The sequence below is a fragment of the Sparus aurata genome, chromosome 6 (assembly GCF_900880675.1).
Source record: "Sparus aurata chromosome 6, fSpaAur1.1, whole genome shotgun sequence".
Classification (NCBI taxonomy): domain Eukaryota; kingdom Metazoa; phylum Chordata; class Actinopteri; order Spariformes; family Sparidae; genus Sparus; species Sparus aurata.
The window spans coordinates 1,084,158-1,096,356 of NC_044192.1; the positions used below are offsets into that span (position 1 = coordinate 1,084,158).

Consider the following 12,199-nt stretch of genomic DNA (forward strand, 5'->3'; position numbering starts at 1 on the left):
ACCACGTCCTCGTGTTTTATGAGTCGGGTTCACATCTGTTTCCAGCTGTCCGTCACACACACACGCTTTTCTGACAGCGATATCACAGCCGGTGTGAGCGAGGAGTGGCCGGATCTCTCTGTCGGGAGTTGTTATTCCTGCCGGCTGGTTTGTGGTTGTTGCAGGTTTGTAACGTGGTGTTTGTTCCGGTTCTGGTTCTGGTTCTGGTGGAGCTCTGACTCCCTGCTGCTCGGCTCCTCTGTCCTCTCTGATCTTCTGTCAGTCAACGTCTCATTTCACCACTTTGTTTTTTTGTGGAATTAATAAGATGTTAACTGAGGTTTGATTCAGAAGTCGTCACGTCGTTGAGTTCATCTTCACTTTACTGCAGCAAAGATGGAGAGAAAATGTAGTTTGATATGTAATTATTCTGTTTTCATCTCCTCGGGTCCATTCATTTCCTCTCCTTTCATTTCCTTTCCTCTCCTTTCCTTTCCACGCCTCCTCCCTCCTTTTATCTTTACTAGTTGATTCCTCTCCTTGTTTTCTCTCTTCGTTTGTCTCCTTTACTTGTTTCCTTTCGTTTTGTCTTGTCTCCTTGATTCCTCTCCATGTTTCCTGTCTTTGTCATTTGTCCTAGTCTCTCCTCTCATCTCCTTTCCTCTCGTCTCACCTCGTCTCCTTTCCTCTATGCCTGTCCTTGATTCCTCTCCTTGTTTTCTCTCTTCGTTTGTCTCCTTCTCTTGTTTCCTCCCCTCTCCTTGTCTCCTTTCGTCTTATCTCGTCTCCTTGATTCCTCTCCATGTTTCCTGTCTTTGTCATTTGTCCTAGTCTCTTCCCCCCATCTCCTTTCCTCTCGTCTCACCTCGTCTCCTTTCCTCTATCCTGTCCTTGATTCCCCTCCTTGTCACCTCCAGTCTCATTCTCTTTCCTTGCCTCATCTCTGGTCTCCTACTGCCTCTTCCCTTCCTTTCCTTCTCTCCTATCACCTCCCCCTCTTCACTCCCTGTCTCCTCTCCTTGTCTCCTTGTCTCCTCGCTCACTGTTGCCGTGACGCACAGACGTCTCCTCGCTGCCGTACGTTCACATCAGAACCTGTTTCCAGGCAGCTGCTTCCTCACAGGTTGTTCAGTTTTTTTCTCTCAGAGCTGTTTTTGAAATTCGTCCATAAGCAGCCGATAATGACTTCTAAATGCTCACACACACACACACACACACACACTCCGTCATCCTCTCTCTCCCACACACACTGTTGAAGAACAATGCAGACTTCCTCTCTCCTCACACACCGGAAACATAATCTCTCTCTCGTCCTCACAGCCTGCAGATCGCTGTGGATGAGCGAGCCGCCTAAATACCTCAAATGTGCCTAATCGCTGCTTTAAATATCCAAATCTCATTGTAAAGGTAAACACCTACGCAACGTAATCCAGCAGCTGCAACAGTGAGTGTGTGTGTGTGTGTGTGTGTGTGTGTGTGTGTGTGTGTGTGTGTGTGTGTGAGTGTGTGTGTGTGTGTGTGTGTGTGTGTGTGTGTGTGTGTGTGTGTTGTAGTATTTCGGTCCTGCGTGGCGTCAGTGTCACCTGTCAGTCTGCGAGCTTCCTCAGGAATGTCACCGTTTTAGAAAGTCTCCGTCCTGCTTCTGTTTCTCCGGGCGCTCTCGGCCAATCAGAGGCCTCGGCTGTGACTGTAAGGTGAAGAGAGGAGAGAGGGAGGAAGAGGAGGTGGAGTGAAAGTGAGGCTGATGGAGGGGAGAGAGCTCCTGATTGGCTGCGTGTGGAGGGATTCACTTCCTTTATTTGGACGCTGAGTTCTTTATTTGAGACAGTTGCTGTGAGACGACTGACGGGAAACAACACGGTTATAAAGTTAGTTGTTATGTTTGATAATCAGAGAGATGGTGAGTAAAGATGTGCAGAGAAGTTTGCTCAGGGCAAAACTAACGAGCACCACTTCACATAAAATGATTTTTAGATTTGGACGTCCACAAAGAATCGCTGTGAATATCGAGCTTTCATGTAATCTACAAGAAATATACAAGTTATTAATAGACAGTTGTGGCTTTTTTTCATTATTTTATATTTTGGCTGCAATTAAGAATCATTTAATACATTGATTTAACGGCCTCTCATCTCATCAGTCTGTCGTTTGGTCACTAACATGTGAAAGAACGTCCTCCACTAGACTGCCACTTATTTTCATTATTGATTAATCTGCTGATTATTTGAACAATTAATCGATTCATGTTTACTCAAAATGCCCAAAAGATTGTGAGACATCAGTTTCAGAGACAGAGTTCTTCATCTGCTGTTATATATAATGTTATATTATAAATGACGAGGAAAAGAAAACTGAAGTGATTTATCGGTTATGAAAATAGTTGGTAACTAATTTTTCTATGATTAATTCATCAGTTTAAAACCTTTTGGTGCCAAAGAGTTTATTGTTGATTGACAACCTGATTGATAAAGTTTTGTATTAAAGCATCTAGTTAACATTTAATTAAATAGTTGTTAATATTTAGTTTCAGGGCGCTTTCTCTCGCTGGTGTCGGACTTCTTCTTTACAGTGTGCTCACCTTCCTCACGTGGGAGAGAATCAAAGACTTTCTAGGAATGTTAGCGTCCTTGTCCTCCGTCCCGTCCCCTCCTCTTCATCAGACCCCAGTGACGGCATTAAAGTCTGTCTCTCGTCTCATGACACCACCCAGGAAGTCTCCTCCATCCTCCACCCGAACAATAAAGAGGAGCTGACGATCAGCCCTCTGTAGGAGGAGGGTGAGATGTGTTCTGGGAGTTGGAGGCATCCTGTAAGTGAAAGATCACGTCAGCAAAATGAGTCGGGAAATATCAAAAACTGTTGTCTGATGCTCTCAGATCAGCTGATGATACACGAGCGGCAAAAAACAAAACAAAATCTCAACATTTCACTTCAATGATTAACGGATTTAAGCTGAATTAAATAAACTAATTGTTAAAGTAAAGCCGGCTGCACGTTGAGTGAGACATTTATTTCTGACTCTGAGATGAACAGGTTGGATATCAGCCCGCTGAGACGTTTGTCAGATGTTAACATCGGAGAGTAACGAGGCATAAAACCCGTCAGATATCTCTGGACAAGCAGCCCGGTAAGAACAAAATAGGAAATGCATCTGCCTGCTGCTAACTTTAGATTTCATGCAGCAGTTTTCACATTGTGCTCTCCGTCTCCTCTCTGAACCCTGCTCCCCGGTCGCCTCTCGCTGCCCTGTCCCCCATTTTCCCGTCCAAGTCCATTCAACCCCCCGAGAGGAAGAGAGGCAGCGAAGGCATGCGAGTGTCCAGTTAACTGTTTATTTATAAAGATGTCCTCGCAACCTGATCGTGAGGAGGACGAGGGGACGAGGGGACGAGGGGACGAGGTGTCATGTCTGGATATTTATTTTTACCTCAGAGCTGCTTCACTCTGAAGAAGGAAGTCTGATGTTGAAGTCATCGTAAAGAAGCCGAGGACGATACAGACGGCTAATCATCCATGAATTTACTATTTAGATATATTTACAAGAAAGCAGCAAAGATTTTTAACTTATGTTTTATCAGCTTTGATATTCTGTTATCCCTGAAACACCCGGGCAGCCGGCGGCGACCCGAAATAACTTCTGTTGGAGAATGTTCAGTAACATTTGTGCTGCATGCTTTAAAAACTCTGTAAAGTGACTTTCTCAGCTTTATAAGTGGATCACATGTCTATTTTGGACCTCTCTATTTACTCACTAGACTTTTTTTGGACACAACTACATGGTCAGAAAATGAAATTTAGGATGGTACCGCTGTTTCATGGAAGATGATGATATGATAAATGGCTGTAACTTGCTTAGGAAAGGTCACATAGGGACAGAAATCACATGGAAGTCTCAAACATCCACAGACAGAGAAAAAGTAGCTCAACAACCTGAGAAACAAAAGAAAACACCATGTTCTGATAAATTCTGACAAGTTCATCCATTCCAGACAAAGAAAATGGACTTTGGACAGAATCAAACGATGCTGACTGCAGAATAAATCATCAACCTTTAGATTGATCTGAAACAACCCAGTGTCAGTGTGTCTGACATCAGTTTGGGATTCAGAACCTTTAAAAGTGTCTTTAATGTGACGTCTGACTGGGAGAAGCTCGTGTTCTGACCCGGTCGTTACACTTCCATTACTGTGGGCTTGTTCTGCAGAGCGTCGCCTCGTTTCTCTGAGCGCTGCAGCTGCTGTGGTTTCAGAAAGAAAATAATAATAATATCCTCCAGGATTCCTCAGTTATTTTTTCTGTTCATGGAGATCATCAGCTTTACACAAACACACAGCGAACAACAACAAGAAGCCTTCAGTGAAGCGTCGAGTTTACACAGCGAGCTGCAGAAGTGTCGAGGATTAACTCGGCTGCGTTCACGCTCTCTATTCAGGACGCTACCTTTTGTGTTTAGCCAGAAACCCACTCCATTAGTCTGACGAGTACATCCGTTTAATTATCCCTGGTTCTGTGAAGCAAAGACAACATGAAGCCAATTATTAAAAGGCTTGTTTTTCAACACGCCGCTCGGCGTTCCTCGAGTTCATAAGCTGCTTCTGTTTCAGTTCCAGTCGGGACAAATACAGAGACGAGGAATGAACTTTCAGCATTTAGTGATAATCCCTAAACGCTCAGAACACATGCGAACATGTGAGCGTGTTTTAATGTCCCGGCTCGTCCTCCCGCCCACGCAGCCCGATGTGATCAACATGTGGGAAAGTCTTCCGGACAATCATTCCTCCAACACCGTAAATCTGCACTCACTGGTTAAGTAATTGCAGGGCAGCGAGAGACTCTGCCAGACCTCGACCAATAGGAGGAGAGTCTCTCTCTCTCTCACACACGCGCACACACACACACACACACACACACACACACACACACACACACACACACACACACACACACACACACACACACACAGTTAAGTGCCTGGTCAGAACAAAGGTGTCACCATGGCGCCCGGTGAACTAGTTTGGGCTGACACATCCATAAAAACACACACAAGTCTCCCCCCGACTGGCCCCACAACCTCAGGCTAAATGCTAATGCTACACACACACACACACACACACACACACCTCTAACTCGTAGTTCTTTGATGTTTTGGGCCAATCAGGAGGCCCCTGACTGCAGGTGGACTCAGGTGAAGTTTGTCTGACATTTAGTCTCTTTTTACTCTTTGAGTTTGTTGTGTTGGTGTTAATCTCAAACATCTACTTCTGCTGCAGAGAACGATCAGTCTGGCACTTCTTCCTCTGTGGTCTCTGCGTCAGTGTCGGGATGCCCGCAGGAGGGTGGAGTGTGTTTTCAGAGGGAGGGTGGTGTTGTAGGTGGTAGCGTCTCTTTACCTCTCTGTCTGTGTGTGTCCTTCATTCTCTGTGTGGCAGTTCTTCTTTATCCAGCGGCGTGGACAGCTCTCACAGCGACACTCCCCCGCCATCATCAGCTCCATTGTCACGCCATGAATAGACAGGCTGTGTTTTTGATGAGGAGGGGGAAAAAGGCCTTGAAGGGTTTAGAGATTTCAGAGGCCCTGTTCAGACCTGGTGTCAACATCCGTCCTCAGTGATCCGATCACAAGTGGACAGCTCTCAGCCGTCAGCTCGCTTTGGGATCAGATTTCACTTCCCCGCTCTTTATTTAATTTATGGAAAAGGAAGAAGAAACTTAACGTAGAACATTTGCAGAATTTACAAGAAGGTCCAAATAATGCAGAATGAGTCAGAGACAGAGTTTCACAGAGTTTATAAAGTGTCTCCAACTCAACAACTCACTAAACTGACACATTTGTTAAGGGAGTCTGGGGACTTTCTCCACGGGGACAAAGAAGTAGCCTATATTGTTACTGTTTAGTGTCTTTGTAACATGTGACATGTTTAGATCAATAACATGTTTCTTCTTTCATAAATGGAGTGTAAATGGTGAAATCAGTGTAAACAGTGTGTTCAAACAGCTGATCAATGTTGGCAGGTAAGACTTTAGCACTTTAGACACAGAAGCAGACAGGCTGGTACAGACATGCTGCCACAAACTGACACTTTTTACAAGGAGACAAACAACTTCAGCTGAAAGATTTAATGCTGAATTTACAACAAGGACACAATGAGTTACAATCTGTCACAGACACAGTTTCATAATGTTTACAAAGTGTTATCCTACTTCACAGCGCCTAAAATTAGCGGATTTCTTAATGGAGTCTGGTGAAATTGTGTTAATAGTTGGCTTTATGTATTACATTTCATGCAGAATTTACAACAAAGACACAATGAGTTAGAATCTGTCAGAGACACAGTTTCATAATGTTTATAAAGTGTTATCCTACTGAACAACTCCTAAAATTGGCTGATTTGTTAAGGGAGTCTGGTGGTATTGAGTTAATGGTTCATTTTATGTTTTGCATTTAATGCCGAATTTACAAGAAGGCACCTGGGATTAAGAATTTGTCCAAGATAGTGTTTCACAATGGTCATAAAGTTTGTTTTAACCCAACAACTCTTAAAAAGAGACCATTTGTTAAGGGGGTCTGGTGACTCAGACAGCTGCTGCTGACGCTGACAGGTTAACAGAGTCCAAACATGTAATTTACATCACAGTAAAGCACACGGAGATCAGATTGCGTCCTCGATGTGTCCTGGAGTTGTTCACACCTGTTCTCAGAGCTGTCACCTTGTGATTGGATATCTCATGATGGATGTTGACAGCAGGTCTGAACAGGTCCTGAGAGCAGGTGTGGTGTACCTCTTTTAGAGGACAGGAAACAGAAAGCTGTGTGAGACAGACAAAAGGAAAAGGAAGAAACTATGAAGACATCCTGAGAGTCAGAGAGATGCAATGAAATAAGAAATAAAAGGATTATAAAGAAAGAGAAACAGATGACAGACTGAACAGCAGTGAAAAGGCAATAAGGGGAAAGGGGAAATAGGAGGGATGTTGCCCCCGGCGCTGCGGTGGAAGGTAGCCTACATGAAAGGAAAGGAGTTTATCCCTGGCAGCCATCTTGGACTACTTTCAGGAGGGCTTGGTAAAAACTTTAACGCTCCAGATAGTGAGCGGGAATAATTCCAAGGTAGCATCAATGAAAGAACTACATTTCAAAGAGTGGATGTCTTGACTTTCACAAAGCTAAAGAATTCTCGGCTTGCAGGAGCGCAGAAGAAGAAGAAGAAGAATTTGAGTCGAAGCTATTTTACTTCCTGAAGTCGACAAAAGCTTTAACAGCAGGGGAACGGCTCGTGATTAAAAAAACAAAGTTTCCTCCAAAGGTGATGCGCAGCGAGGGCGAGGTAGCAACAACAAAGAGTCCTTTGAGTCGGTCAAAAGCTACCTGGGAGGCCGCGGGTTGTTGTTGCCGGGGGAGTCCTGCGGTGATTTCACTTTCTCCAGCGGGCAGCGTGGAGCCTCAGCGGGGGGGCGCGCTCTTTCCCCCCTTCTGCCTTTCTTATTCTCTTTCATTCTTTCTGTTCTGCTTTCTGTCCATCTCTTTCTCTCTGACGAAAGCCCTCGGGGGAAATCGGTTGTGTCGAAACACACACACACACACACACACACACACACACACACACACACACACACACTTGCGCAGGAGGGGATCCTCTTCTCTATAAAAGAGCTGTATGAATAACAAACCCAGAGTTCAGTCCTCCACACTGACAATGCACACAACATCACACACCAGCGCACACACACACACACACACACACACACACACACACACACACACACACACACACTCAGTTTGACCCCTCTCACAATAGAGGAGGCATGCATTCATTAGCGGTTCCAAGAAGGCTTTGACTGGTTTCGGGATTGTTGGCTAATCCAAGGTCCCACCGTATATCACCTTTACTCCCCCCTCCATCCATCCATCTTGTTCTCTCCCTCCATCACCACCACCACCTCTCTCTCTCCCCCTCTCCGTCCTCTCCCTCCGGCTCTTCTTCTATTCTCCGGTCTGAAGTCGCCGATGAGCGATTTCTGAGAAGACGTGTGAGCTCGTGAGAGGAGAGAGAGGGCGAAAGTGAGAGAGCCAGAATTGTTGCAAGAACTAATCAGATTACTCCACAGCATTGATAATATTATCCCCCCTCCCTTCCCCCCCTTCATGATGGATTTCTATCGACAATGAGATTTGCGTGGCACGAATCAGTTTAAGGGGCTGAACTTATCAAGGGGATTGACTTTTGATTCAGTGCGGCGCTTTACGTTGTGGTGTCGAGGTGGTGTTGAGGTTGTGGCGGGACTGAGTGTGGAGCGTTTGGAGGCTGGACGTGTCTTCCTGCTCTGAAAGCGACTCCTCTAACCGTGTCTTCTGTCTTTGTCTCTCTTGTCTGTCTCTCCTCACAGATCTCAAAGGTGCTCGGCACAATGGGACTCCTAAACCTCTGAGGGGCGAGCACAAAGGGCCGAGGGGAAGAGGAAGAATAAAGCCGAGGGAGGAGGGAAAGGAGGACAAAAGAGGAGGAGGAGGAGGAGGAGGAGCAGAAGAAGGAGGGAAGAGTCTCGCCCGGCGCCAGGCGAGCAGGAGAGCTTTCGGCTGAAGAGTGGGCGGAGAAGGAGAAGGAGGGAGGGAGATTTGAAAGGAGGGATTTGCTCGATCTGTCGGGGGTGCATGCTCCCTCCTGCGTCCCCCCCTCCCACTTGGACATCCTCCTTTTTATTTTACTTTCTGCGTCAGTGACAAAAGGCAAAGAATGCGCAATAAACTAAGTTTGGGAAGCCTCGGGGCGAGCAGGGGCCTCGATGTCAGACTACCCAGGACTAGAGCCTTGCTGCTGGGCTTGCTTCTCGCCGTAGCGGGCTGGCTGCCTCCGCCCGTCACTGCCGAGGTGGAGATCGACGTGCTGGGCGAGATGGTGATCATGGAGGCCGGCGGGGAAGGCAGAGGAAGCGAGCTGGAGGCCTCCATGCACTCCTCGTTCCTTCACGACTTCCAGGAAGTGACGGAAAGTATCCGGGCGATGGATGCTGTCGCCATAGAGACCGGTGAGGCTGCGGCGACTCAGCAGAACGCGGCTGCACCCGCTGCCTTCCCAGACTCCTCGGCGGTGGTGGGGCGGATCTTCCAGATGAAGGTGCCAAACAAGATGGAGGACGTTTACCTGGGTGATATTGTCAAGGTGAGTCACACGTCAGCTGCTTGTTCCTTCTCTCTCTTCTGTTTTATTCCACAGTGGTTTTGCTGAAATGATCCTGTGAGCTGCTGTGTGTGAGTTCTAACTTTCTCCTCTGAACAAACGCTTATAAAACTCCAATAACAGAAACCCAAATAGAGGTTTTTCTGGATTCTGGAGGGTTTGTGCTGCGTTAGAAGAGCCAAACCACAGCAGGCCGGAGCCTCTGGAGCCTCAAACAGAAGTCATTTCCTGAAGCAGGAAAGAAAAATAAGGTTTCTAGGAAATTCTCATAAAATTAGCAAAGTCGTTTAGACTGAAGTTCATCAAACAAACAAAGGACTGCAGTCGTTTCCTGCTCACAACTGGAGCTCAAACACTCGTCTGCAGGCCGCTCCACCTCGGAGCTTCTGCAGACGAGCTGCACGGAGACGCACCACGTTGTTCTGGTTGTTTGTGAAACCTGATGAGTTTCCATGTTTTGGTGACTGTAACGTGAACACGCCCGGTTCCTCTTTGGCAGCTTAAACATAATTAACGTTGTTTAATCCGCTTGAAACTAAATCGTTCAGCTAATTTCTTATAATTTCTTACTTTTTTCTGTTTGCGGCGTCCTTTAAACATCAAGAATTTGACCCTCTGTCACATAAACATTATCGACGGGTTTCTAAATGTTTAGCCGCGGTCACAGATGGAACACGCGGGGAGGTGGAGGAGTGACGGAGGTGACGGGGCGTCGGGGTGCGGCTGCCTCCAGCTCGCTGAGCCGGTTGACTCCAGGTGAACCCGGTGAACAATCAGAAAGGACACATTTCCCTAAAAGATGTGTCAGTGCAGCGATGCAGACGTGTTCGCTGCTCACAACCTGCCCGCAGGCGACTCATATCTGCAGCCATTCGGAGCAATATGCCCTTTTTTAATTGCACTGCATTTTCCACGATGGCCAATTTCCTATAATATATGTAGCCTCACGTCTGAGTCGGAGGCTTTAGTAGTTTTGCCCTCTCTCTCTCGCTCTCTTCCTCCTCCTGTTTTCTTCTCTTTCTGGCCCTTCTTCAGTCTAATCCCAGCGATTCATCCTCCTGTCCCCTCTCTTAATGTCAGTTATCTTCCTCTCCTCCCTCCATCCTCTCAGACTTCACCTCCAGCTATAACAGATTTAACTCATCCCTCTCCGTCTCTCCCCCCACACCTCTCTAATTGTTCCAGACACACCTCTGCATGTACTTTCACACCAGCGCTTTCTCTCTCTCTCTTCCTTTCCTCCCTTCATTCATTCTCCTCTCTCACTCCTGCGGGCTAAACCTTTCATACTTCCTTCCTTCCTTCCTTCCTTCCTTCCTGTCTTTTATCTTCCTCACATCATCTCCATCTCTAACCAGTCATCGCTCTTACCTTTCTATCTTCCCTCGCTCTCCTCCCTCCATCCTCCCATCATATTCAGCCTCTCTCTTCCTCTCCTCTTCCTCTCCTCTCCTCCCCGGCCTTCATCCCTCTTTTGCTTTTAAGTCCTATCTCTTCCTCCACATCCTCCCCCTCCCTTGTTCCTCTCCTCCACCCCTGTCAGCTCACATCAGATCATATCAATCTGGCTTCCCGCTGATGAGCAGCATGAAAATATTCTCATACTTTTAACTTCTCTAATAACTACCCGGCTCATTGACACCATCAGACTGCACAGAGACGTTATTCCTCCACACCCGGCCGCAAAAATGTCATATATAAATAATAATTCAACACCGTCTGAATTCTCTGTTTTGTGGTGTTAAGCAGGATCAGTGATTTGGTGTTTCCGGATGTTAGATCTCGTTCTCCGTAGGAACTCTTCTTCACTCATCCTGATGTTTCTATGCAGTTTACAGCCGGCTGAACGAGGCTGTTTGCAGAGTTTCTGCTCGACGGGCGCCGTGTGTGCTCCGTCTGGGAGTTTAAATGGATGTGATGCCGATTTCATGTGACGGCTGATACCGAACTCATCGGGTCAGCTGCCCGGCTTATCTCAGCTCCTGGAGACGGAAATAAAAACTGACTGCGGAGGTTTTATTTGAGAGGTCGTGCTCACTTGTTTTCTTCTCTACTGTCTCCTCACACCTCGGTCCAGTCCCGACACATCTCGTGTCCCCAACAAGTTTATTCATGGAGGCCTTTTATGTAAACAAACACAAGCAGACGTCCAATCAGCCGTCCGCAAGAAAAGAGGTGGAACTCCAGAACTGGAGACAGAAATGAGAAATTGGATTGAGCCGCTCCGTCTTCTTTCCTCCCTCGACATCACATCTCCTCACTTCTCTCTTTTCTTGACCTTTCCTCTCCACCATATTTCACCCTCCTCCTCCTCTTCCTCCCTCGTTCTTCAGTCACACTCCTCTTCTTCCACCTCGTCCTTCTCTCACTCCTCCCGTCACCATTTTCACCTCCTCCTCCGTCTTTTTCCTCCCGCTTCTCCATTTGTCCCGCAGCCCAAAGCTGTTCCTCCAAACCTGATTATATCTGTCACACTGTAAGCTGGGGGCCTCCTATTAGAGCCAATCGGAGCTGACAGCGTGGGCAAAGAAGCTGCAAAAAATGGGTGAAGTGGAAGGAACAATGAGGAGAGAGGAGGAGAGATGGAGGACAGGCCTGAGGTGTTTTTTCTGAGGTAGAGAAGCAGATCGTGACCTCAGAAGCAGCTTTTGGTAAAATCTCCTGTCCTGTAAATAAAAGGTCAGAGATGAGATGTGATCCACGCAGGGTGCCGTCCACGAGACTCCACTTCTTCCTCTGCTCTCGGACTGTCATCGTAATACCTCCGACTTCAGAGTTTGTTTACTTCCTGCTCCTTTTCTAATTTCAGCGCTGCCTTCCTTCCCCTCCACGCTCGCTCCTTCCTCCATTACAAATTTCAACACCTTCCCCTTCATCCGCCTTCCTTCCCTCTTCTCTTTAGATGTGAGTCCCCCCCTCAGGTATTTCGAAGGTCGGTGCTCAAGGTTGTGGAGCGAAAAGGCCAAATCAATTTTTGTGCTTGGCGTTGCGCTCATACTAATGGCCTTTTCTTATGAAAATCTGCCAGAGTCTGAGAGGTCTCC

At 46.9% G+C, this 12,199-nt stretch overlaps 1 protein-coding gene across 4 annotated transcripts in view; it reads left to right on the plus strand.

The window, feature by feature from the left end:
• dag1 (dystroglycan 1) overlaps nt 1-12,199 on the plus strand; it is a 50,812-nt gene that overhangs the window by 19,580 nt on the left and 19,033 nt on the right. For all 4 annotated transcript variants that reach the window (XM_030419737.1, XM_030419740.1, XM_030419738.1 and 1 more), the window contains exon 2: nt 8,365-9,137. In XM_030419737.1, coding sequence (XP_030275597.1) covers nt 8,712-9,137 — 426 coding nt within the window. In that variant the 5' untranslated portion in view covers nt 8,365-8,711. The remainder of the gene's footprint in view (nt 1-8,364; nt 9,138-12,199) is intronic.